Consider the following 27,721-nt stretch of genomic DNA (forward strand, 5'->3'; position numbering starts at 1 on the left):
ATAAATAAAATAAATAAAAAGGTTGAAAGAGAATGTAGCTAGTGGGAAAGTCAATTAAGAACAAATTCTTATTTACAATGAAGGCCTACACCGGCCAAACCCAGACAAAGCTGGGCCAATTGTGCGCCGCCCTATGGGACTCCCAATCACGTCCGGTTATGAAACAGCCTGGAATCGAACCAGGGTGCCTGTAGTGAGACCTCTAGCACTGAGTTGCAGTGCCTTAGGCTGCTGCGCCACCCGGGAGCCCTAGTGACAGTAATGAAATGAAGAGTGAAGTATATAGTAATAAAATAGAGAATCAACCAACATTACATAACCTGTTTTACACGGTGCTTTTATTGCGATGTGTTGCATTCTCACATTCATGGATGTTATAGATTTGTTAGTCAAAGCATCATTTCCTTTCAAGGTCAGCATCTTCACCTTGAAAAAGCAACAGAGGGACCGAACGCACGAGGTGTATGTGTAGAAGTGTGTAAACTTTGAACTAATCCCAGTCTGAGCAGCCACATACCTCCCAAAAAAACAGACAGACAAATAAGACATTTCAGTAGATGCAAAAACTGTTTGTTTTTCAGCCTACAGGGGGGACCCCCTGTAGGTACTGGACCCAGCCTGAGACTGATTGTCTACAATGTCCTAAGAAAAGGTAGGATTTATCCCAGGTATTCCACCTGGACACAGAAATAAAAACATGCATAATTCTTCCAGATACTTCATTCATATTGTCCTACACAGCTGCTCCGATGCCTCTCTAAAAACAAGTTTATACAAGTATAATAAACATAACTGGACAAAATGTGTAAAATATATATATATATAAATATATATATTCATTTTACAGGGGAAAAAGTGGAACCTCGTTTCAATGAGAAATCATTGCCCTTATAAGTGGCGAGATACAAGCTTTTGAGTTCTCCAACCACAACCAACTTCAGTCTCGATAAGGCAGCACTTACAATACTTGACAAACATCATCAGCAAACAGTTGCTCCAATAATCTAACAGTTGAGAGGTAATATCTGTGTAGGGTAGAGTGCAGTACTCTTATCTAAGGATGTTACTTCTGTATTAGACAGTATGTGATAAGGTGGTAAAGAAATGCAAAAGGGATAGCAGTAAACGTATGTAGGGCTGTTACTGCTTGGTAGGTATTACTAAGCCTAGAAACATAGTGAATAGAACTGATGCTACACTATATAGCAGAGTACAATAATTGCAGGGAGCATAGCTGAGGGGGAATGTTTTTAACAGTTGAAGCTGCTGCAAGACAAGACGTATGAGTGTACGCGCGTTAGTTAGCTGATGGCCGAGGGAAGGGGCAGTGGATCACCTGAAGAAGATACGCATAGTTTAGATTGAGGATCTGTGGCAGAGAGAACTGAAACTACATAGATTAGTTGTAGAGAAAGTACACTTCTCTTTAGTCATCATATTGATGGGCTATACAACCAAGTTCTTTGTTTTTAAGAACCTGAGAAATGACTAGGATTGCTAAAGAAAAGTCAAATCAATATTTGACTTTGTAATACATTCAGGGGATTTCCTTTTTTTCTTCCTAATCGTGAAATAGTCATCTGATTTGAACAGTATTCATGATGGCCTGTTTCCTCTTAATAATTCTGATATAAAGTGCAAAACTAGATTGTATTTCTTGCAAATTCCTGGAATATTTAGATATTTAGTTAAAAAAGTCATGTAAAATACAACAAACTTGTTTTATAAAGGTAAAGATAAGAAAATCCTCATTAACATTATCATCAAACAGCGAGGAGCAGTCTTCTACGCAGAAAATATATACAAGAGGCACCTCAAATTTGGTATAAAGTATTCAGCTAAATACATTAATATTTTTTTATGAGATTCAGTTGATAGATCAGACAATTATCAACAACACTAGTTTAAGTTAAAAAAAAGTAAAGTTAGGTAGTTTTTTTCTCCTCTTCAAGAAACTTATGACTGAAAATACCATGATTTAAATAATTGATTCAGATTCTAGTGTGGCTTTGAATACTTAAATCAGTGTAAAATAAATGCTTTTTCGCTAAGGTGCATAGCTAGCTGTTGCAAGGTTCTCTCTTCCTGTAAACAATGACAGCACGTCAGGCCATGCAATACCTTTTGCATCTTTGCTAGGAGTCAATGGCAACAGGGAGAATAAGTTTCTAACTGATCATACTTTGGGAAATTCCAAAGAATACAAGTTACATAAAAATACTATAGCTGATAGGTCACTTGTCAGTATCTTAGGACAAAACGTGTCAAAAAGGAAATAAAGGACAAACAGGCAAAGCACAAACTACCACAAATTAGTTGTGTGGTCAAAGAGGAGCTAGTATGTATAGGTATGAGACTATTTCATTTTAGAAAATTGAACAAACGCTACATTTTGTCTCATCCAATTGCATGAGGCTTGCATATGATATGAATTAAACATCTTGAAGTTTTGGTCATTACTTTTGAAAATGGAAAAAAACTACATCAGGCAATCTACAAAAGCCCACTTAACTACTGAAGCGATGCTTCTCAGAATCCAAGGTTCCACTTTCTCAGATCTGTTTAAACTTTTTGATAACAGATAAATTAAATAATATGGCCTTTTTAAATTAACCCGTACGTACAAAAGCCAATCCATGCTGCTTCTCTCTCAGTAAAATCACATTCAGCAGTCGCTAAACCATTCCCTCACATAAAGAGCAATCTGAACAACACCCACAGGAAAACTTGCAGGTATCCAAAAGGAAGAAGAAATCAAATCAGGACATAATCGGTTTCCATCTTAAACACCAGATACACAGTATTAATCACATACACACACACACTCAGACAGTCATAGACATCAAAATGAAAAAAAAATGAAAATAAAATGGAAGCGAGTAGTTAATACCACAAACTTGGAGCACTACATTTTGTTGATTCTGAACAAATACATATTCACATTGTCTGTTATATACATGTTAACATGTTGAAGAACCAGTTCAAATATTTACCTTTGTACCTGTACTGAATGGACTGTCTTTGCCATTGAGCAGGTCTTGCTTAAAATAATGTCTGTTTGTTAATGAGCGTTGTCTAATGGTGCTTTGAATTTGGCATATTATATCCCAAATGCTAAACAGTTGATATTAACAGATCGGATTAACTTCCACATTTGATGCGGTTCTATTACCACTATTCATACAGAAATGCCTGTTCCTCAATGAGGAGCAAAGGCTGGAGAGAATGTGAAGAAGATGAAAACAAACAAACACGATATCCTTTGTAATACTTCTGTGAGTGTGAAACCTTTTAGCTGGTACCCCATATCGTACACGTATACTGGAAACAAATTAAATCCTTCCGCAAAAACATTCTGTTATTCATTTGTGTTTCTTCCGTGTGTCTTGTAAAGTGTATGTTTATTTATATAAACCAAACAGTGGCTGAGGAATGGCGTTAACCTTGATAAATACTAACTGTTAACCCACGGCCCGTTCAAATAGAAAAGAAAAATGTAACATTATCAGAAGAGAATGAAATTGAAATACCTCATTTCATTATTTATGCAATAGGGTAAAAGCAAAGCAACATTTTTAAGTGTCTTAAAATACACAGGAACAATTGGTATGTAAAAATCAAGGTTTATCTGTTTCACAAATGTTTTTTCTGTAAAAGTATTCAAATGGACATTGCTACCAGCTTTTTATGTCAACTGTAATCGACATCACACGAAATGATCCCATTTCCAGGTTGAATTTGAGTTGTATGCCTGAGCCACTGTTTGGGTACAGTATAAAGCACACGCACACAGACGCCATTGAAACTGTACATAAAGTGATTCACAAATCATAGAACATTGGCGTTCAGTTTGAGTTGGTGTTCGGTTTGAGGTCTCCGGAGGAGGATGGTGATCATACATGCTATTTCAACTGATCATCCCTAACCCTCCTCAGTTATTAGCTGTGCTCGGGTAATGTTGCACACCTTGTGAAATACCTTGTATATACACAGCAGTGAGACATCTAGTTGGATAATAACAGTTCTCCTTTAGAAAGCCTTGTTAATCAGAAATACAGGTACCCGGGATAGAGCGGAGAAGCCAAAGTAGACTTGATTTTTCATCATTATCATTACAACGTCGCAAAACATTTATTTTTGTCTCTTCAATTATGGTTATTGCTTGTTATTAGGTTCTTGTTTACCCCTATAAAAACATTGTGTTTGTTGGCAGGACTTTATGTGAATGAATGTGTATAGTAAATATCAACAGAGGTTAGCGCTGATAGACAGTGTCTGACTGGGCAACAGTAGGTCACATGAGCAGTCAAAAAGAGCTGTAGTGTGCGGCCAGTGGAGTGACATCATCACGGGCAGAGTCGGAGGAGAGAGATAGATAGAGCTGTGTTTCCAAGACAACACCCCATTCATCATCCATCACTTCTTAGTGAGGAAATTCTACGGTTACTAGCTACAACATATTCATGTCATTGTGTGATATTGATAATCCACTCCTGTTTGTTTTGAGGTTAATTTAAGGATATCGAAACATTCAATGGGATGCCAAAAGAGCAGAGTTAGCCATTTCTAAATCAATCGCAAAAATTCTTATACCAAGATTTTCTTTTTTCACATACAGAATAGAGACAGTTTCCCCACCACAACAACATTTAGCAGTGTTACATTTTCATAATGCCAAATGTCGCCTTAAAACATAACTGACATCTTAGACTCAGCAATTTTTTTTAAAGGGGGGGGGGGGGGGGGGGGGAAACCTGCAATGAATCGCAATGTATAGTTTGAGCTCAAAATGACAGTTTCTTTTTAGAGTAATTCAATTACGCTTTTGAAAGGAAAGAGGATAGTGTGAATTAATCTCATCTTTGCTGGACAATACTACCCAGCTGCGCGTTTCTACATGGAAAAACAACACTGATAGGCCAAAGAGAGCCCATTGTGGCTCGTATTCACAGATGCTGGGGAGAAAAATGTGTCGGACAGACAGTTAGTTTGACAGTCAGGTAGTTTGAAAATGCCCTCCCAGGAAAGACAGTGTTGCCAACTGAACAGAGCAGAGCAGTCTCCCATCCCATCCTGGCCGTGATGCTTGTTGTCCTGACGACGCAGATGAGAACAGAAAAACAAAAATGAGAGCTGGGAACTTCCTCCCATCAGGCACTGCAGTGGAGAGAGCCAGTCAGTCACAGATCCAGCTGAAACTGAGCTTTCCATTGCAGAGGTTAAAAACCTAACATTCTTAAAACGTTGTCCCCACAACATCGCCCCACCTGCCCCGCGCGAGGCAAAAAGGCGAGACGACGGGTTAACCACCCAAAGCTGAGCTCAGCTGCACGCTGCTCGTACTCCCAAAACGTACTGCTGCGACGGCCTGATGGAACGGGCCAATAAGGAACCGGGACATGTTTTGACGACCGCGACGACTTGGCAAAACCGGAACCTGATTCCTTTCTCAGAACAGGAAGCAGACTTTGTGTTGAAAGTATGTAACCAGGAATGAGTGCTGAACGATCGTTGCGGTCTTACGGTACGAGCTGAGGCTGTCAGGTAGGTAGACAGACTGTTACCTGGACCTCAGTCTCCCTCCCAGGGCCTTCCTAACCAGTCCAGCAGGTAGCTGTCTAAAACCAAAAGGTGAAAAAGAAAAGAGGTTGTGGTGGTCTATGGAGAACCTTTCCGCTGGCAGGCAGCTGAGCTGAGGAGTCACTCTGTGAGGAGCTGCTGGAGGAGGCTCTTCTGCTGGGACTGGCTGCTCTGAGGCCCCTGGGGTCCTTTCTGGGGGCCTATGGACCCCGGCTGGTTTAGGTAGGAGTCGCTGCCCACCAGGTTCACCGTACACTGGACGTCGGCAAACACTTGAACCTGCTGTACCTGATGAGGAGAGGAGGGAGAGAGAACATCAGTGGAGAAAGGAGGGAGAAAAACAGAAGGAAAGGAAAGTGATACCACAACAGTTTTGGTCAAATGGCAGTTTTGTCTGTTGCTGCTTTTCTACTCGACGACTTCTAAGTTGACTTCTAAGTTGCGGCGGCTGACTTCAGGTGTGGCACCCTCACCTGATCGTTACACATGGAGTTGCCAAGGTTACTGTTGTCCAGGCCAACGGGTGGTCCCATGGGAGGCAGTGAGCCCACACCCCCTGAGCCTCCTGCCATTGACACGGTGATACTCATGTTGTTGTAGACCCCCTGTTGCCCAAAGGCCTGGGGCGTCGTCTGACCAGTCTGGCTGAATAAGCTGACACACAAGACAGAACACAAAGTCATGATACCAGTAGTTTTATGTACACTCCTCATTCAGGTGCTATATCTGGTCATTATAACTACCAAGATAATATATAGACTTCAAAGAATGAACCACATCTGGTATAATGTTACATACGTGCTTGTTAGAAATAATTCTCTAAGAAACAAACAGCTCATTATTATGTAATAAGGATGTAATAACCATCTGACAGTGTCATTTCTATGTAGATGCCAAGTCAATAACGGGCTATGCAATTTACACGTTTACACAGGCATGGCTCTGGCCACCTCACCTGTTGCCGCCCATGCCAGCTTGCTGCCAATTCTTCATGTCAGGTGACTGGTACCCAGGAGGAGGCTGGGCCTGCTGGAGCAGAGGACTCTGGGAGGTGGAGTTCTGAGGGGACAGCAAGGGGCTGGTGGGGCTGAGCTCTAGAGGGAACGAGGGGTCTCCTTGCTGGACCATACCTTTGAGGAAAAGGACAGAGAGATAGTGTTAGAACATTCTAGAGTCTAAAACATTTTCATATTGATATTTGTCAGCAGCACTGTATTCCATTTTCTATGGATCCTGTCTGCAAACTACTTTATATCACATTTTGATATGGACAATGTCAGCACATTGTACTGACAATTCCTGATGCTATCGAGACAGAACCACCAACCAGACATGATCTAGCAGTGATTATGGTGGGTGCCTAGGTAGCCTAGTCACTCACCCGGTCCTCCAAACTGCTGGAAGAGCCCAGGCTGGACCGCCGAGTTCACTCCCCCCCCAAACTGTCCCTGCATCCCACCCATCATGGCTGAATGGCTGCCCATGGGGCCCAGGCCCGACAGCTTGGGGTCCAGGGGCCCTCCCATGGGATTGAAGAGGCTGGGAGAGCTGGGTTGGTTTCCTGACATGGGGCTGTAGCCTGGAGGGTAGCTAAACTGTTGTTGCTGTGGCTGGGGTCCTTTTAGTCCCCTGGTGGCCTCAATAGGCCCCCCGGTCCCCATGCCTTGCCTCATCAACATGACCTTCTGCTGCAGGAGCTGCCTCTGGCGGTGCTGGAAGCTGTAGAGCTCCCGCTGCCTCTGGGCCAGCATCTGGGCGTTTAGAGGAGGCTGCAGGGAAAGAGAGAGGATAGTGGACTTATAGGAGACACCTTCTGTCCGCAAAACAGCCCTCACAACATTCATGCATAGATTCCCAAATGACCTATACCATTTGAAATAGACTGGAAGGTACTTCTTTCAGAGAGAGGGAGATGGATGGACAGAGAAGAGAAACAGGCACTTTGTTTTCGTACCAATAACTCAGTATAACTAGCTATGATGCTTAGGACTTCCTCAATACACATCATGCCGAAAGAGAGAGAGAAACAGAGTAAGAGAAAAGGATTGGAAACAGAAAAACAATTACCAGAACAAGAGAGAAGGAAGCGTGAGGACAGGATTGATGATGATCGTGAGTTCCCCAGAAACACTCACCTGAGAGGGTATATGAGGCTGCTGCGCTCCCTGACGCATCCCCATGGCAACGTGAGCTCCCCCTGGGAACTGGCTCATGGCAGCCAGCCTGTTCTGCAGCTGGCAGAGAGAGAGTGAGAGGGGAGTGAGTCACACGACTGATAGAGGAGAGGAGGGAGGGAGCGGACAAACAATAGAGGGAGGAGAGGAGGAAGGGAGTGGACTAAGTGAAGAAATGATAGAGACGAGAGGAGTGAGAGCAGATAGAAGGAAAAGACCGGATTGAGATAAAAAAAAAATGGACTGATGAGTGAAAAGTGTGTGAAAGAAAAAGCTCATGAGAAGAGAACTGATAGAAAGGAAACGGGAGATGGGAACTCAACATCTGATCAGGAGACGTGTGTTAAAGACTAATAAAACAGGACCAGGAATGAGAACAAAGGAGTTGTGCTGACATCCAGATTCTTAATATCCTTTACTTTGCCATGAGGTCTTTTAAATCAACATGAGCAGCTAGCAGAAGAAGCACTAAAGTCCTAATAATAATATGCGGAGACCGCTGTGTGGGAACCGTGAGTAAGAGCAGCATGTGTGAGGGGAGCGGGATGGAGAGAGACCTTGAAGGAAAAAGAAAAAAAGGAGAGATGTGAGCCACGTTTGTGTGGGAGCAGGCTGACAACACATCAGGTGGTCTCTCTCTCTCTGTGTGAACAGAGTTACATATAGAGCAAAAAGGATAATAAACAATCAATCCCAGTGAATATACAGCACATACAGTACTCTCCTACCATAGATGGGCTTGTAGCAGCCATTTAGTTCCCATGTGTTTGTTCTGCTGTACCATAATGGAGCATAAGAGGTTCTCTTCCTCACATGACCATCCATTTCACCACGCTAGCTAGCTCTGCGTAGCCACACAACACAATGGCACATTAACACAATGCAGGGCTGCCCGGTTGGCCAGGAGGGAGATGTACTATTGCCAAGCCAGTGTTTAACGAGCGCTGGCTCTGACTAGGATTAAAAGGCAACGCTGCGTGATACAGGCTTCATTAACGTAAACAAGGCCTGTTAAAACTCACCTCCCTCCTGTGTAGAGGAGAGGACTACGCCCACGTTAGAAAGATGGACCAGGGGAGTGGGCCAGCCTGGCTAGGTAACTCTGTTCTTCTTGAACAGTGGTGTCATGGTTTAATTCATACTTAACAAAAAATATAAACGCAACATGTAAAGTGTTGGTCCCATGTTTCATGAGCTGAAATAAAAGATCCCAGAAATGTTGTGCAGAAATGTGTTTGTATCCCTGTTAGTGAGCATTTCGACTTTGCCAATCCATTAATCCTGACAGGTGTAGTATATCAAGAAGCTGATTAAACAGCATGATCATTACACAGGTGCACCTTGTGCTGGGGACAATAAAAGGCCACTCTAAAATGTGCAGTTTTGTCACACAACAGAATGCCACAGACATCTCAAGTTTTGAGGGAGCGTGCAATTGGCATGCTGACTGCAGGAATGTCCACCAGAGCTGCTGCAAGAAAATATAATGTTCCTTTCTCTACCATGTGGAGGTCCTGGGCTGCCTCCAACGTCGTTTTAGAGAAGTATGTCTAACCGGCCTCAAAACCGCAGACCACGTGTAACCACGTCAGCCCAGGACCTCCACATCTGGCTTCTTCACCTGTGGGCTCGTCTGAGACCAGCCACCCAGACAGCTGATGAAACTGAAGAGTATTTCTGCCTGTAATAAAGCCCCCTTGAGGGGAAAAACTCATTCTGATTGGCTGGGCCTGGCTACCAAGGGGGTCAGCCTGGCTCCCAAGTGGGTGGGGCTATGCCCTCCCATGGCTGCACCCATGCCCATTGATTTCAATTGAATGATTTCCTTATTTGAAATGTAACTCAGTAAAATCGTTGAAATGGATGTGTTTATATTTTTGTTCAGTATTAGGTGTATTAGGGCTGGGTTTGAACAAAAGTCTGCAACCCCTAATGTACCAGCTCTGCCCAGCCCATCCTACCTGCTGTGGGCCCTGCAGCCTCTGTTGCAGCTGTAACCTCAGCTGGTTGGGTGGCAGTCGGAGCTGGTTGGCAACGCCAGGCGCTCTGCCCATGCCCACGGGGAAGGCCCCCCTGGGTGCCCCAAAGACCCCCATACCCTGCCCCATCTCTCGAGGGAACTGGGCAGGGGCGCCAGTGCTGAACTGAGAGGGGTAGCCAGGCAGCTTTGGGTCCATCGAGATGGGAGTGGCGGCAGGGGGCTGGGAGGGAAACCGTTGAGGGGTGGGGTCAAAGCAGCCGCCCTAGGGAGAGGAATGGATAGTGTCAATACTGGGTTAATTACAGTCCAACAAACTCTCCAGGACCAAACAAATCATTACGTGAAGCATGTATCAATGATTGCACTACTGTACTGGAGAGTAATGATTCTGTGGTGCTTTGGACAGGAATTTAAATTCCCTCTATATTTAGCTCTCATTCAGCTCTGCAGTGTAGTAGAATCAGGTTGTATGACAGCGCCTGTCCTCTTATATAGATAACACTTGAAGAATGCTAATGTAATCTACTATCATTCTCCTCCTCCTGTGATCTTACCTGTACCAGCTTGTCGATGCCCAGTGCTCGGTCCAGCTCTGCCAGCTCGCTCTCGTCCGTCCCACTCAGGAAGGACACCAGCTGGTCCAGGAGGGCCTTCTCATCGTTACGACCCTCTGGGGTGGTGGGGGGGCACAACAGCTGGTCCAGCGGGCACGGGACACACTGCCTGCTCCACACACAGGGGGAGTCAGGAACATGGGAGTCTGTGCATTCAATGTAATGATGTGGAAGGTTTGGTTCTATGTGCGTGTGAATTGGAATGTGAGCAATGAGGAATGTATGTGTCTGTGTGTCCACAAAGAAGTACTATACTCACTCCTGAGGGGAGGCCAGAGAGGCTTGCACGGGGTTTCCCATGCCTCCATCAAAGGACAGAGAGTCAGTCAGAGCCAGAGGCCGGAACTGCTGAGAGTCCGTCTCCATCTTAGACAACCCTGAAAGACAGCACACACAACTCTTAATGAACCCCCATAACACATAGATTCCATATTTTTCTTTAATCATTATGTAATTTCTAACTATTTTCAGAAATGCCCTATAGATATTTAACTGAGGATTGTTTGATATGAGCATATTCTAGTTCATACCGGTGTTGGAGTTGAACGAGTTCATGAGTCCAGGCTCTGTGTAGGGGCTGCTGCTGTCTTTCGGTGTCTGGAATGGCTCCCCTTGTCCCTGTCCCTGGCTGGGGGTGGTGGGGCTGCAGAAGTCAAAGTGTGACTGGTTCTGCAGGCTGGAGGAGCCATCCGTGAGCCCTGCACAGACACAAACAGACACACGGTCAGGATCAGTCCTTTCTTGGGTGGCCACGCGTAAAATGAAGACAGGCAGCATACAGTGGGGTGACCCACTATGGTGACCCCTCACCCTTGACCCCCCCTAATCCCTGCTGTACCTCGGCTTGGTGTTCCGGGAGGCTCCCTCTTCACGTTCATGGCTCTGGGTACGTTGGCCTCGCTGGGCTGGAGTAGGGTAGGGGATTGAAGCTGGTTCTGGGGTTGGAGATGGGTAGGGGACTGGAAAGGGGATTGAAGCTGGTTCTGGGGTTGGAGATGGGTAGGGGACTGGAGAGGGGACTGAAGATGGTTCTGAGGCTGGACCTGAGTAGGGGACTGAAGTTGGGGTTGAGGTTGGGAGGGGGACTGAAGCCGAGGCTGTGGAGGTGACTGGAGCCGAGGTTGAGGTTGGGTCTGGGGGCTATGGGACGACAGGGCCTGAGGGTCACCCTTCTCCTTGCTGCCCTGCTTGGCCCCAGCGGGGCCCCTGAGGGTGGGCAGCAGCTGGCTGAGAGGGTCCAGGTCAGCAGGTCCACTGGGGAACTAAGAGAGAGGGAGTGGGGCAAAGAGGAAAGTACGGGAAGGGGGGGAGAAAGGAACAGGGAGAGAAAGCAAAGGTCAAATAACTTCAAAGGCTGCCGCTGGAAGCTCTGTGCTGGGGAGAGACAAAGTCCTAGAGGGGCCACAAATGAACACAACTAGATCCTGATATAAGAGGGCAGTGAGGGAGTGTTACTATGCGCTCAACGTAAATAGAACAAATACAGCAGCGAATCACATGCTCCCTTTAGAAGGCAGCAGCAGCATGCACTCAGGCAGCCCGCCAGCAAGGCACTCTCACGTTCCATCACGTTCCAGACACTTTGACAACTACAACAACAGGGATATCCAGAGTTACATATCCAAAGTCCCCAATTCTAACCCCCGGCCCCAACCCTAAAACCTAACCCTATTCCTAACCTTAACCTTAACCCCAAACTTAAACTGTCTGAAAGTTCAGCATGTCTGGGACAGGATCTTGCCAATTCTGGATACTACTAGCACTGTGTATGAGGGGAGTAGGGCTGCAGACAATACCGGGTCTCTGGGCGGTCTGCTGTCTGCAGGGCCGGGTTTGGGTTTGGGGCTGGCGCAGGCTGCAGCACAGGGCGTAGTGTCCCCGGTGGCCCTCTTCTCAGTCTTGACCCGGACCGTCTGCAGGCTGAGAGCGGCCGGAGGGGGCAGGTCTCTCAAGTCCTTCTCATCCGTGTCCAGCAGGAAGCGCAGCAGCTGGTGGTCCTGGGGGGTGGTGGGGGGTCCGTTGGGGTTGGCGGTGGCAGGGCTAGCAGGAGGCTCCTTCTTGATCTCAGACTCCTTGCTGTTGCCGCCCTCGGCCGGGCTGCTGTCCTGCAGGAGGCGGTGGAGGATCTTGTGGCGCTCCGTCAGCGTGCTGTGGGAGGCCGGGCACTGAGGGGTGGAGGTGAGTGTGTTGGGGTGGGTGTTAGGAGCGGTGTTGTTGGGGTCCCCAGGCGGCCCCACTCTGCCATTGTCCAGGAGCTGGTTGAGTTTGGGGTTACCCCCCAGGTACTCTCCTTCCCCACCTCCTCCTTTTCCCTCAGGGGGCTTGGCGGGGGGAGGGCACGTTGGGGAGCTGGTGGGGGTGCTGGCCTTCCTCTGAGGTAGAGGGGAGGGCAGAGAGAAACCCAGGGGGGTCCCTGCTCCACCGTCCCCACCAGAGTGCTGCCTGCTGAGGATTCCACCGCTCCCACCACCACCTCCACCTCCTAAGGCCCCTGCTGGAGAGTGCAGGCCAGGGGTGGAAGGGGAGAAGGGGTTCCCTGGGACGCGTGGGCTGCCGCCCAGCCCCGGGCTGCCCCTGGGGGGCCTGGGCGACATGAATGAGGTAGGGATGGCTGTGAGGGGGCTGCCCAGGGGTGAGGGGCTGTTGACCTGCTGAGGACACAACCGGTTGGGCGTCAGGTACCCTGCTGAATGGCTGGTGGGTGTGGTGGTGCCGGAGCTGTTTCCGTTGTTGAGATGGAGGCTTGAGGTGGGGCCTGGGGCTTGACTGGCCTCGATGCCCGTGGGTAGGGAAGGGGAACAGGGAGGGTGGGAGGAAGCAGGGCTCCCATGGGTCAGTAGAAGGCTGGAGTTAGTGTTTTCCTGAGAGCTAGCAGTGTTGTGTTCCCTACAAGAGAAGGAAAACATGAGCAAAACATCAGCTGGGTGAGAGAAATATTCTGGAAAAAGTACTGTTTGTTTATATCATTGGCACAAAAACACATTCCCATCAGCCTATACAATCCTATAAAATTCCTACCCTTGCAACCATCGTTGATGGGCAATAAAGTAATCAATTCTACTTGTTCCACATGACCTGCCCGTGTGTGTGTTCTCCGTGCCTGCTCAGTTGTGTGTGTTACCTGTCAATAGTGTGAATGCCCATGATGAAGGGCTGAACGTCGGATTTGGGGGGGCAGCAGAACTTGCAGCGGGTCTGAGCGCTGAGGGGGGTCCCGTCGCTCAGGTTGAATTGATAAAGAGGACTGATGGCCGTGCCATGGGTCATCACTGGCAACACGCACAAACAGAAATTAGCCTACTTATCATTGTGGCTTACTTTTAAGGAGAAAAAACATATATGTTTTTGCAATGGTACCACACTGTACTTTGTTATTACAGTTTCATTATTGAGAAAAGTGCAGAAAGATTCTTTCCCCTCTCCCCCCTACTCTTCCTCATCCTCCACTTCTTTCCCCCTCCCCCACTCCTCACCCTCGTGGAGCAGCTTCTTGGCGTGGGAGGGTTCTTTCCCCTGTGGCTGGAAGAATGCGTAGATGCACTTCCTGACCAGGTCCTCCCAGCCTGGTCGCCCCGTCGCCCGCAGAGCACTGGTCTCTATGGAGATGATTTTCCCTGGAGATAAACAGACACACACACACACAAAAAAAACACACATCTGTAACCAGAGATAATAAGGCTCGGTGATGAAACCCAGATGGAGTTACATTATGAGGTCAGAGTTAGAGCTCCACAATGATACAAAATACATATTGTTTTTGCCACATTGTGGACCACTCAAAGTGAGTTTTGAGTCACTCAGATGTAAATGGCAGCAGTAGTGAGAGCTGAAACCCTGTCCTTTTCTTTCATCTCTAGGTAGGTTTACCAACAGGCCTGCTTATTGTGCAATGCTCTAGTTAGTCCACCTTCTGGAGCAACACTCTCTAGTTAGTCCACCTTCTGGAGCAACACTCTCTAGTTAGTCCACCTTCTGGAGCAACACTAGTTAGTCCACCTTCTGGAGCAACACTCTCTAGTTAGTCCACCTTCTGGAGCAACACTCTAGTTAGTCCACCTTCTGGAGCAACACTCTAGTTAGTCCACCTTCTGGAGCAACACTCTAGTTAGTTCACCTTCTGGAGCATACCACCCTGCATACCACTGCTGGCTTGCTTCTGAAGATAAGCAGGGTTGGTCTTGGTCAGTTCCTGGATGGGAGACCAGATGCTGCTGGAAGTGGTGTTGAAGGGCCAGTAGGAGGCACTCTTTCCTCTGGTCTAAAAAAATATCCCAATGCCCCAGGGTGCCGTCTTTCGGATGGGACGTTAAACGGGTGTCCTGACTCTCTGAGGTCATTAAAGATCCCATGGCACTTGTTGTAAGAGTAGGGGTGTTAACCCCGGTGTCCTGGCTAAATTCCCAATCTGGCCCTCAAACCATCACGGTCACCTAATAATCCCCAGTTGACAATTGGCTCATTAATCCCCTGTAACTATTCCCCAGGTCGTTGCTGCAAATGAGAACACTCTAGTTAGTTCACCTTCTGGAGCAACACTCTCTAGTTAGTCCACCTTCTGGAGCAACACTCTCCAGTTAGTCCACCTTTTGGAGCAACACTCTAGTTAGTCAACCTTCTGGAGCAACACTCTCTAGTTAGTTCACCTCCTGGCACAAAAAGAAAGCTCTCTAATCCACACATTGGAGTGTGTGTGTATGGAGTGTTTGTGTGCCAACAGCAGTTGCGATGTAAAAGGTGATAGGTCAGGGGTTAATACCTGTGGGATCCTGTTTGGTGATGAAGGACTCAGTGCTGATAGCGGGGAGCTGCTGGGGGCGAGGCATCCGACAGGCTATGCAGATCAGGCAGGTCTGCAGGTCTGGGCACAACACCAATCAAAGGTCAGAGTTAAGACTCTGACAGGTGTGTGTGTGTGTGTGTGTGTGTGTGTGTGTGTGTGTTCATTGTAATACACAGGGCGTCACTGTGTCGAACTCTATCCCTCCAATATGGCTCAGGGCTAGCTAGGAGAACAAGGTAAAGACCAGTGTTCTCATGTCGCTGCTGCACCTTTTTCAATGTGTATGTAAACGTCGGTGTGCAGAAGTGGCATGTATCTGTGCATCTAGCTGTGTTCATGTGTATATATGTATGCGTCTGTGAGTGTACATGCGTGTCTGTGTGGGAGTATATACAGTGGGGAGAACAAGTATTTGATACCCTGCCAATTATGCAGGTTTTCCTACTTACAAAGCATGTAGAGTTCTGTATTTTTTATCATAGGTACACTTTAACTGTGAGAGACGGAATCTAAAACAAAAATCCAGAAAATCACATTGTATGATTTTTAAGTAAGTAATTTGCATTTTATTGCATGACATACGTATTTGACACATCAGAAAAGCAGAACTTAATATTTGGTACAGAAACCTTTGTTTGCAATTACAGAGATCATACGTTTCCTGTAGTTCTTGACCAGGTTTGCACACACTGCAGCAGGGATTTTGGCCCACTCCTCCATACAGACCTTCTCCAGATCATTCAGGTTTCGCTGTCGTTGGGCAATACGGACTTTCAGCTCCCTCCAAAGATTTTCTATTGGGTTCAGGTCTGGAGACTGGCTAGGCCACTCCAGGACCTTGAGATGCTTCTTACGGAGCCACTCCTTAGTTGCCCTGGCTGTGTGTTTCGGGTCGTTGTCATGCTGGAAGACCCAGCCACGACCCATCTTCAATGCTCTTACTGAGGGAAGGAGGTTGTTGGCCAAGATCTCGCGATACATGGCCCCATCCATCCTCCCCTCAATACAGTGCAGTCGTCCTGTCCCCTTTGCAGAAAAGCATCACCAAAGAATGATGTTTCCACCTCCATGCTTCACGGTTGGGATGGTGTTCTTGGGGTTGTACTCATTCTTCTTCTTCCTCCAAACACGGCGAGTGGAGTTTAGACCACATGACCCTCTCCCATTCCTCCTCTGGATCATCCAGATGGTCATTGGCAAACTTCAGACGGGCCTGGAAATGCGCTGGCTTGAGAAGGGGGACCTTGCGTGCGCTGCAGGATTTTAATCCATGACGGCGTAGTGTGTTACTAAGGGTTTTCTTTGAGACTGTGGTCCCAGCTCTCTTCAGGTCATTGACCAGGTCCTGCCGTGTAGTTCTGGGCTGATCCCTCACCTTCCTCATGATCATTGATGCCCCACGAGGTGAGATCTTACATGGAGCCCCAGACCAAGGATGATTGACCGTCATCTTGAACTTCTTCCATTTTTTTATAATTGCGCCAACAGTTGTTGCCTTCTCACCAAGCTGCTTGCCTATTGTCCTGTAGCCCATCCCAGCCTTGTGCAGGTCTACAATTTAATCCCTGATGTACTTACACAGCTCTCTGGTCTTGGCCATTGCGGAGAGGTTGGAGTCTGTTTGATTGAGTGTGTGGACAGGTGTCTTTTATACAGGTAACGAGTTCAAACAGGTGCAGTTAATACAGGTAATGAGTGGAGAACAGGAGGGCTTCTTAAAGAAAAACTAACAGGTCTGTGAGAGCCGGAATTCTTACTGGTTGGTAGGTGATCAAATACTTATGTCATGCAATGAAATGCTAATGAATTACTTAAAAAATCATACAATGTGATTTTCTGGATTTTTGTTTTAGATTCCGTCTCTCACAGTTGAAGTGTACCTATGATAAATATTACAGACCTCTACATGCTTTGTAAGTAGGAAAATCGGCAAAATCGGCAGTGTATCAAATACTTGTTCTCCCCACTGTATGTATGTCTGTGTGTGTGTGTGTGTACTCACCATCTCCCTCGTCCTGCATGGCTTTGGGCTGGGAGACAGTAAAACACTGCATGATGTCGTACTGCTGCCGTGCCTCCTGGTTCTCGGAGTCCACCTCGTCAGGGGGCCTCTTCAGCATCCGACAGCTAAACGTGTGACTGTTCCTCCAGCCCTGCTCCTGGGGCCACGGCACCCCGTTGACTACACACACACACACAAACCCACAAGTAACGGTATAGACACACACACACACAAATCATTAGGAACGGGGACACAGACAGGTAAACCAATGTGTGTGTGATGTAATAATAATGGCTTGAAAACAGACAGGAATGACATATGGGGTAGAGAGACAGATACAAAATATATACAATATAGACAAGAGAAGAGGGGGGAGAGAATAAGCAAGACAGAGAACAGTAGTGAGTGACGACGTTTACATGTGCCCAGTATTCCGGATAGTAGCTAATATCCTGCTTAAGGTCTCATTCGGGAGAAGCTGTTTACATGCACCTTTGATATCCCGCTCTGGAGTATCCCTGTAGTCATGAATTAACAGAATATTCCTCATTTAAATTCCTATGGGTTAAATGGAATAGTAACTGAAATCTGGACACTGACTGTAGGCGTATAACCTCTCACCTGTAACACTGCGTAATAACCTATACTATTAACTCCTGCAGAATTGTGCATTTATTGCAGTAAAAAGATACAATATATACTTTAGTCTCGGGAACAGGAGTGTAGAAATATGATTTCTTTCTTTCAGCATCTCTTGAGAAAATGCAAATGTGCATGTAATGTGTTATCTTTGACACTGTTATGCGAGCAGACGGTATTTTAACCATACACAATATGCAGCCAAGACGAACTGAAGTCTTATCAGAAACGTGTTTAATCATTTTTCTCAGCTTTTCATTTCCTTAAAACAGGTCAAACCGATGACATTTGGACGTTTTGCACATGTTCAATATTTCCACTGTTTTGGAGTTAGTTTTCCTCCTGGTCCCTAAACGAAACAGACAACTTTACCGGTGTTAACTAGATTGCTAATGCATTCTATCAATGTAAGACATTATTCTGGTGAGCACTACTTTATTTAGTCTTCTGGGGCAACAAGTTATGACAGAAGAGAAGCTGCATATATCTAACTATAGTTGGCAAACAAATGGCCTTACCAAATGTCAGAAAGTATAAGCAAAAACTTTTGAATTTGAATTATAGTAAATTAATTAGTAAATAAATTAATATATAATTATAGTAGGCAAAATTATTATGGTGGATTGAACTGTTTGAAGTGATTTGTTTGACAGTCAGATGAAAACACCATCAAACAACACCAATGATACGCAAAACTGAGTCTGCGCAGACCACAAAAACAACAATAAACAGGATACGATTTTTACATCCCACAGTATCCCGTCTTAGATCAGCATGTCCCAGGCATCTTATCTGGGTTTCTCATAACTAGGATACAAGCTTTTTAGGGTTATTGTAAACGGGATATGACATTTATATGAGTCAACTCAAAAACAGAATACTTAATTATAACGGGATATTGGTGTGCATGTAAACGCGGTCACTATGTAGTGAGAGTTTAAGCTGAAGACAGGCAGGTAGATAGTAGCTAGTTGACCTGTCCATCTCTGCTGACATTAACCCATCTTGTCTGGCCTGGCCTATATAGAGAGGAATTACTAGGGGCTTCACGGGACACAGACCCTTATATGTCTCCTGGTTACTATGCTCTTATAGCTGTCACGTGTTCTGGCTGCTTCATACTGCATGATACCATGCCTATAGCAGAGATTCCTCTCTTACCTCCTCTCTCCATCCTCTTTGTCTTTCTCTCTTACCCGTCTTCCCTCTATCATGTTCTTCTTCATCTCCTTTCCTTCCTTCCTCATCTCCTTTCTCTTGTCCTTGTCACACTGCTCGACTTCCTCTTCTTTCGACTTCTTCTCTTCCTTTCTACTTCTCTCTATTCCTCTGTCTGATCCCTCCCCCCTCTCTCTCGCCCTCCTCTCCTTCCTTCACCATCCTCTCTTCTCTCGTCCCCTCCCCTCCTCCTCTCCTGTCATCCTCACCGAGGCTCTTGGGCAGCAAGTTGCGGATGAACTCATTGTGGTCTCCCACGTGGAGGATGCTGTACACGCTGGAGGTCATCAGCTCTTCCTGGGCGTAACCTAGGTAACCCGTCACATTCTCTGACACAAACACGATCCGGCCCTCGCGGTTGACCACAAAGAAGAAGCCGTCCAGGGCCTGGCCCGAAACAGAGGGAGGGACAAAAGAGGAGTGAAACAGACACCTCCGGAGGAAGGGGAACACACAAAGAGAGCAGGGGGACTTCAGCCTTTCTCTCTCTCTCACAGCCCCAGCCTCAGCCAGGGGGAAAGTGTGCCAGGAACTAACGTGGAAAGCATAATGACACTGGGCCTCACTGGGAAACTAAGTCCTGGGAACCATACAGAGTCACTGAATCACTCTGGACAAAACAGAAAAAATACTGAAGACAGAGAGATTAGAACAAAATGGCATTTTTACACAAAAAATACACACAACTAACTTTATGTAAATTTACTGTGAGCAGATGCACTCTAATTACTATGCATTCATTTACCAATGAGCAACCAAAAATATGATTATATTTTCATGAAAGAGTACCTGTGCTTAGAAAGCAGCATGACTAAATGATCCAATCAATGGATAAGTTGATACTTCCTGTGTCTGTCACTGAAATTCAAATTCAACCAAGCTTTATTGTTTCACTCACCTCGAGCAGCAGCGGCCCCAGAGCCTCTTTCTCCACCATGCCCTGACTACTGGACGAAATGTCACTCCTCTGCACCTTGTCCTCTGGTGATATTAGAGACGCTTTCTCTGCAGGGGACAAACACACACAGAGACAAACACACACAGAGATCTTAGGAACAGTAAAAAAGGGGGGGGGACACTGAACTCAGGGTGATCAGCCATCGCTAGCACGTACATTTAGTCTTCTTTATTTTACTGACATCAAACATTACACAGGCATTATGCAATTACTTAGCAATTCCAAGTAATAACTCTTATACAGCTTGTTACATAAGTTATTCCCCGCATAATGACTGTATTTCATACAGAATAATGAACATTGTGGACTTCTGCTGAATTGTGTTCTGATGACATCAGCCCGATCAAAGGGTTAGGGGGAATCAACGCAACACATGACTACAGCACACTGTAAATCTACTGTACTGTTACTGTACAGCAGCAGAAGCCAACAACTGGAAGTTTGAGTGAAACAGCCTGTTTATTCTGGCATGGACACCAACAAATACTGCTTTGAGGAGTACTTATAATTAAACCATGTACTGTAGATGCATATCCCCAATGTCAAAAACTCTTAAAAAGCTATTCAACAATGGCCCAAATCTCTTCTTGGACCTGGTGTATTGATCTTACAGTTTCAGTCAAGGTTGTAAGAGAGTGATGTGGAGAATGGGAGGGAGGGAACCACAGAGGAGGAGAGAGAGGAATAGTGGAACTGTGGATTGTCCACTGATAAATGTTTTTTCTCTTCCTGATCAATGAGCTGATGATAGGCTGCTGAGGTTCTGGCGGGGACAGACAGACAGAGAGAGACAGAGACAGAGACAGAGAGAGAGAGCGAGCGAGAGCGAGAGAGATGTCTGAGGCTAGCAGGGTAGAACACAGTACAGATACAGAGGACTGTACTGAGCTGGATCGGAGAGAGAGAAAGAGAGAGATAGGTGCTGGACAATCCATCACGTCATTACTATACTGTAGGCCTGACTCCTCCTCTCCTCACTCCTCACTCACTGGGCTCATTGCCATGGTAGCAGTCTTGGCCCGGTCTTTGACCCCTGAACCGGTCACGATGGGTGGGATGTCAGCACACAGAGCTCACTATACTGACCTGTCCCCACCAAGTAAGCAAACAACCAAGAGCTGGAAGAGAGGCCAGGGAAGAGATGAGAGGAGAGAGAGATACTATAAAGAGAGGAAGGAGAAGGAGAGGAAAAGAGGAAGAGAGAAACAGAGGTACTTTCTCCTTTATCCCCGACCGGTCTCTCTTTTCCTGGGAGAAAAAAAAACAGGAGTGTATATTTATCAAGCACGGTCTGGCTGGTGGCCAGGTCTTAAAATAAGGGTGGCGAGTGAGCACATCACTGTGAATTACACTCTGTATTCCAGGAGGCCAAGAAATGAAACCAAAAACACAAAGCCGTGATTAGGTTATTGACAAAACAACCAGGGCTGGGTGAGGACTTTACTGCCTGAGACATTAATATCCTGCAGCGGGCCTGCCTGTTGGGACACTTGCTGCTCTACTGCTCAACTACACTGCTGTATCACTAGATAGCTACTGTACCACTGTTTAAACCAGAGCAGGGTTTAACTTCACAAAATAATAAGATGTTCATCAACTGCACATCTTTAGCAACTGCACATATTAAGTTTGCAAATGCATACTGAAAATGTATATTTACAAGGCAAGTCCATTTGTTTGGAATTGGTCTGGCTTAGAGACATGTGTATTTTTCTCCTGTAGAGGATGTTATTTTCTTCCCTAAAATACATAGTTAAGTAACCCATACAGATGTAAGATCTTAATTTGATCACCCTGTTGCAGGAGAACTTTCTTGAATTCGGGAATTATTTTACTTAGTGTATTTGAGGTTCAAAGGGTAAGAAGCATAAATGTAACCACATGCAACATATAGATTAGCATTAATATACACTCCAACAGTACCAATTCAAAGTCCCAATGTTTTGTTATTACATAAAACCGATCAGAATTCTGCAGAATAACGGAAGTCATGTCGGAAAATGTTTTTCCCGGGGTGTGATGTAATATGGAGGACCCGGGCATGCCAGCCTATTTCCTATAATGTAAACTCCAACAGAAATAAATTTAAATGTATAACTTTAAATGAATCCAAACTGTTCGCACTCATGTCTACTGGTTTCAACTTACAAGCAAATACTTTATGAATGTATTGTTACATATCAACTTGCAAGGTTGCTAGCCCACTAGCCCACTAACTTTAGTCCTACCAGTATTAATAAATGTTAAAGTTACACTTATCTCAGCCAGCAAGCTAGCCAGCCAGCTAACGTTAGCTATTTAGCCAACTAGCTATTAGCCTAGCTAACCACCAAGCCAAAGCCCAACAACTGGAGACCAGCTAGAACACAACTAATAAAACAACTAAAACATAACCGCAGAAGAAAAGCAAAGTGAAGGCCTCAAGAGTGGCGCAGTGATCTAAGGCACTGCATCGCAGTGCTAGCTATGCCACTAGAGAACCTGGTTCAAGTCCAGGCTCTGTCGCAGCCGGCTGGACATGGGGCGGTGCACAATTGGCCCAGTGTCATCTGGGTTAGGGGAGGGTTTGGCCGGCAGGGATGTTCCTGTCCCATTGCGCACTAGTGACTCCTGTGGTGGGCTGGGCGCAATACACGCTGACACGATCGCCAAGTGCTTCCACTGACACATTGGTGCGGCTGGCTTCCGGGTTAAGCGAGCGCTGTGTCAAGAAGCAGTACGGCTTAGCTGGGTTGTGTTTCGGAGGATGCACGGCTCTCGACCTTCGCCTCTCCCGAGTCAGAGATGGGACAGGACTGTAACTACCAATTGGATACCATGAAATTGGGGAGAAAAATGGGTAAAAAAAATTATGATAAAAAAGCTAAACAAGAGCTGAGACTTAAAGATTGATGGCTGGGGCCCATCCGATGAGTTAGCTACCAATGCGAGGGGAAGCTAGCACTGAGCCAAGGAAGTTACAAAACTCATGTAGCCTACTTCACAGAGAACATGCCAAAACAAAAATGAGAACAGACAATGTACTACACAAATAGAGCAAGCAGGTATGATTTTTTACTTTCGTTTTTAGCCCACGGCAAGAAGGCATGCCGGTAGATAACACAGCCAAAGCCTATGACGAGCATGAGGATGCTAACGTTAGCAAGTTTGAGCTAGCTACCGAGCTAGCATACGAACTCGGTGGCACAGAGTAGATTCTCCATATGACGTTGAGAAATAGTGCAGTGGGTAGTTTCAAAGACATCTGGAAATACATTTATAAATATATAATAACTATGTTTGTAGTTATAGGTATAGACCGTGACTACAACTAAGTTACTAAGTATTTGACCACACTGTAGTTACTCTGGTGAGTAAAAACACATGCTTCCTACCCTTTAAAAAGGCTTCTGAAGTTTGTTTTCACTTGGAAATTTCAGACTTGATTTTCCCTCACGAAAAATGTATCAACCCCTACAAAAATGGCCATTTATTATCATCCACCTAATAATTCCCATTTCCTCATGCTGCAGGATTATTTTCCTGCTGTAGCAAACTGGCTAAAATTAAGATCCTACATCTGTATGGTGTCTTCAGAGAGGCCAGGGTATGTCCTTGTCCGTCTTAGGATCAGATAGGAGAGGGGTGAAAGGGGAAGTGGAGGGACAGAGAGGGGGAAAGAGGTGAAAGAGGGGAGAGTTGCAAGAGAGAGATGTGAGAGACACAGAAGAGGGGAGTGCAGGCCTAGGGAGAGGGGGAGAGGAGGAGGGGAGAGCAGAGCAGTGTGTGTTCCTGTTTCTCTCTGTGTGGAAAGGGAAGCTGGGCTTTGCAAGAGGCCCTCTTGCACAAGGTCAAGGGGCAGGGAGCTCAGCCATTGGCTGCTTTCTCACACGCCCAACCCCCTCCCCCGCCTGAGCTCGCGAAACAAAAACAGAAGAGAAGGCCCTCTTCCAGAGTGATACATTGGCGAGGCCACTGGGCCCCTGACATCCTCATGTCATGGCTATGTCAGCTCTAAGTAGGCTTTATGTCACCTCTGCCACATCCTCTACCCTAGCTAGGCTCTTTCCTCATGCTGGGAGCAGAAGAAAAACAGGGGATCTCGTTCAAGAACTCCTTGAGCCTTACATAGGAGGAGGAGGAGAAAACACACACACACACACACACACACACACACACACACACACACACACTAATATTTCCCCTCATTTCACTGAGGCTGAAAGAGGGAAAATGGCACCTTCTGAGAGCCACCATTGCGTGTGCTAATTCTGGTGCAGGCAAGCAACCGCTGCTGTTTACTCTCACACTTCTACTCCACTGCGTCTCCCTGCCTGCCTGCTCAAGGCCAACACCAGTCCTCCCTCCTTTGGGCCTCCGCTACTACCCTATCCCAGATAGGAAATCAGGGTTGGAAGGAATATTCAAATTTACACCCAAGCCTGTTTGTGATGATGGAAATCATGGCCAGGAATAAGATGGGAATCAGGGCCAGGAATAAGCAGATGTTTGAGTGACATGTTAGGTAGCACTCTTAAAGGAAAAATCCACCCAGAAACTCACACGTTACATTTGGCACCATCATGATGATGTGGCAAGTCCCACTTGCTTGCTGAAAGTTCAATATCTTAACTTGACTGCTGCCATTCAAAACATTGTGGGACTATATCAACAGTGGACTAAAGAATAGTGGCGTTTTCCTTTAAGGGCTGTGGTGTGTAGAGTATACAGTCACCTTCAAAATTATTGGCAACCTTGCAAAAGATTAGCAAAAATAATGAGCTATATTGTATGCTCTAATATATATATATATTATTTTATACTAACACAGTTTCTCAGAGAAAGATATTTTGTTTAACAAGTAATACCTTTTTTTTTCTATTGGCACCCCTATTTTCAATAGTTTGTGCACCCTCCCCTTGAAAGGAAAACGATGCAGGCTTTATCTAAAATGTTTTAAGAAATTGGAGAACACATTGGGAGGGATCTTAGACCATTCCTCCATATAGAATCCTTCCAGATCCTTGATATCTGTCCCCCTGTGTTTCTGACCAAGTCGGAAGGTTAATGATACAATATCAAACTCATTTTAGTCCATTGAGTGCTAGAACAGAATTCTACAATCTAAATAGAATGCTAATTTGGACAGGCAGTGTCACATCCTTAACATTTGAGGAAAAGTTGTTACTGTAGATACATTTCGAGTATGATTGTATGCAAACTTTCTGTGCAAAGCTAACTTTCATAACGAGCTTAGGTGATGCATAATCGTTTTCCTTTCTCTCTTTGTCAGTACTCGTTCTAAGCGTAACAGATGTGACCATTATCGGCGCTTCATAACAGGATCAGGGACTCACTAGAAAGCATCACTGCATAACGCGATCATGGAAAAACATTCATGCCCTTCATACCACTTTCGAAGTGTATTTATGTTAGCAAACAAGCTAGCAGGCAATCTATCTGTGTGATCTATTTTGGGTGATCTCACGTTCGCTTATGAACTGCAATCATGAGTTGTTCTACTGCCTGGAGCATAGCATGTGATCACATCACATGGCATAATAAAGGTCTTAAAATAATACACATAATTAAAGGTCTTAAAAATCCATAAGACACTTTTACCAGTCATCCTGAGTTTGTTTACTTCCCTGAGTAAGTACAGGTGTCCCCCAGTGAAAATATTTGTCTGTATCTGTTTGGTCTGCCCTGCGGTGTGACAGGTACTTTGCGCGCTTGTGAACTGCAGCTGTCAAGCCTGAGGTGATTTACGATCTGACAAGAAATTTAGTTGAAAGTGCGAACCCTGTGCCGTTCACTGGTAGGTTACAATTCAATTAAACTTATTTTTTTTAACCCTTTAACGTAATGAAAATGAAGAATAGTTTAACCCTTCATAGGAAAACGTCAAGATATAAATAAAATTGTATGTCACATGCGCCGAATACAACAGACCTTACAGTGAAATGATTAATTACAAGCCCGTAACCAACAATGCAGTTTAAAAAAAATACCTTAAAGTAACAAAATAACAAATAATTAAAGAGCAGCAGTAAAATATCAATAGCGAGGCTATATACTGGGGGTACCGGTACAGAGTCAATGTGCAGGGTTTTGTCGTGCCCTCTTCACGACTGTCTTGGTGTGCTTGGACCATGTTAGTGTTGGTGATGTGGACACCAAGTAACTTGAAGCTCTCAACCTGCTCCACTACAGCCCCGTCGATGAGAATGGGGGCATGCTCGGTCCTCCTTTTCCTGTAGTCCACAATCATCTCCTTTGTCTTGATCACGTTGAGGGAGGGGTTGTTGTCCTTGCACCACACGGTCGGGTCTCTGACCTCCTCCCTATAGGCTGTCTTGTCTTAGATCAGGCCTACCACTGTTGTCATCGGCAAACTTAATGATGGTGTTGGAGTCGTGCAGTCATGAGTGAACAGGGAGTACAGGAGATGACAAGGGATGAGTGAGAAATGAGTCCAGCTAGGCTTGGGTGGTATCCGGATTGTTACAGTTTCATACCGACCTTATCAGGATTTTCTGTTTTCTGTTTTCAAACCCACTAATCCGAAGGTTAGCAATGCTAACAAGCACATGTAAAATCTCTTAGAGAATGCTAACTAAATGCTAACGAGCGTAATGCATACATTTTATACAGTCTCTGACCTAAACTACAAAGTATGTCCAAAACGCTACTCCCAGTTTGCTGCATGGACAAAACAAATTAGACAGCAAGGCTCTTGAGCCAGGAGGGGATTCTCTGATGTTACCAAGCTAAACTTGATTTTGAAATAAGCTAACCACTTAGCTAGATAGCTAACTAGCTACAAAATTAGCAAACCAAACAAACACCACATGACTGGGGACTACCGTTACGTTTTATTATGAAAAATTATGTGACAGGTGAAACAAAGAACGCCATCTTCTTTATCTTATTTCACATTGTTGACTGCAGGTATTTACTTAAAAAGTAGCTATAAATATTCAAATGTATAAAAATAAACTTCAAAATAAATTGTTTGAATGTTATTGACGGTATTGAAAAACCATCTCGTGACTTGTTCCAAATACCCCGGTATACGGTATACAGCCCAAGCTTATTTACAGTTAGCTCAAATAAACATGGAAAGGAAATGGGTGTTTCAATTCCGGAGTCTAGGGTTAGAGGTGTATATATGTATATATACAGTGCCTTGCGTAAGTATTCGGCCCCCTTGAACTTTGCGACCTTTTGCCACATTTCAGGCTTCAAACATAAAGATATAAAACTGTATTTTTTTGTGAAGAATCAACAAGTGGGACACAATCATGAAGTGGAACGACATTTATTGGATATTTCAAACTTTTTTAACAAATCAAAAACTGAAAAATTGGGCGTGCAAAATGATTCAGCCCCTTTACTTTCAGTGCAGCAAACTCTCTCCAGAAGTTCAGTGAGGATCTCTGAATGATCCAATGTTGACCTAAATGACTAATGATGATAAATACAATCCACCTGTGTGTAATCAAGTCTCCGTATAAATGCACCTGCACTGTGATAGTCTCAAAGGTCCGTTAAAAGCGCAGAGAGCATCATGAAGAACAAGGAACACACCAGGCAGGTCCGAGATACTGTTGTGAAGAAGTTTAAAGCCGGATTTGGATACAAAAAGATTTCCCAAGCTTTAAACATCCCAAGGAGCACTGTGCAAGCGATAATATTGAAATGGAAGGAGTATCAGACCACTGCAAATCTACCAAGACCTGGCCGTCCCTCTAAACTTTCAGCTCATACAAGGAGAAGACTGATCAGAGATGTAG

The 27,721-nt window shown here is 45.3% G+C and overlaps 1 protein-coding gene across 9 annotated transcripts in view; it reads right to left on the reverse strand.

Moving 5' to 3' along the window:
* Window positions 1-319: 319 nt before the first annotated feature.
* The window catches only part of ncoa1 (nuclear receptor coactivator 1), a 99,996-nt gene continuing 72,594 nt past the window's right edge, over window positions 320-27,721 (reverse strand). For 8 of the 9 annotated variants that reach the window (XM_021612059.2, XM_021612060.2, XM_021612061.2 and 5 more), the window contains 17 exons: window positions 19,887-19,993; window positions 19,198-19,375; window positions 17,132-17,311; window positions 15,106-15,207; window positions 13,823-13,963; window positions 13,471-13,618; window positions 12,146-13,235; window positions 11,188-11,611; window positions 10,880-11,047; window positions 10,609-10,726; window positions 10,290-10,458; window positions 9,716-9,997; window positions 7,716-7,814; window positions 6,962-7,349; window positions 6,536-6,710; window positions 6,054-6,234; window positions 5,470-5,868 (listed from right to left, as the gene is read on the reverse strand). In XM_021612059.2, the coding sequence (XP_021467734.2) occupies window positions 5,701-5,868; window positions 6,054-6,234; window positions 6,536-6,710; window positions 6,962-7,349; window positions 7,716-7,814; window positions 9,716-9,997; window positions 10,290-10,458; window positions 10,609-10,726; window positions 10,880-11,047; window positions 11,188-11,611; window positions 12,146-13,235; window positions 13,471-13,618; window positions 13,823-13,963; window positions 15,106-15,207; window positions 17,132-17,311; window positions 19,198-19,375; window positions 19,887-19,993 (4,118 nt within the window). In that variant the 3' untranslated portion in view covers window positions 5,470-5,700. Of the gene's footprint in view, window positions 5,869-6,053; window positions 6,235-6,535; window positions 6,711-6,961; window positions 7,350-7,715; window positions 7,815-9,715; window positions 9,998-10,289; window positions 10,459-10,608; window positions 10,727-10,879; window positions 11,048-11,187; window positions 11,612-12,145; window positions 13,236-13,470; window positions 13,619-13,822; window positions 13,964-15,105; window positions 15,208-17,131; window positions 17,312-19,197; window positions 19,376-19,886; window positions 19,994-27,721 lie in introns of all 9 variants that reach the window. The other variant, XM_021612063.2, reaches the window with a different exon arrangement.

Source organism: Oncorhynchus mykiss, chromosome 8 (genome assembly GCF_013265735.2).
Source record: "Oncorhynchus mykiss isolate Arlee chromosome 8, USDA_OmykA_1.1, whole genome shotgun sequence".
NCBI classification, from domain to species: domain Eukaryota; kingdom Metazoa; phylum Chordata; class Actinopteri; order Salmoniformes; family Salmonidae; genus Oncorhynchus; species Oncorhynchus mykiss.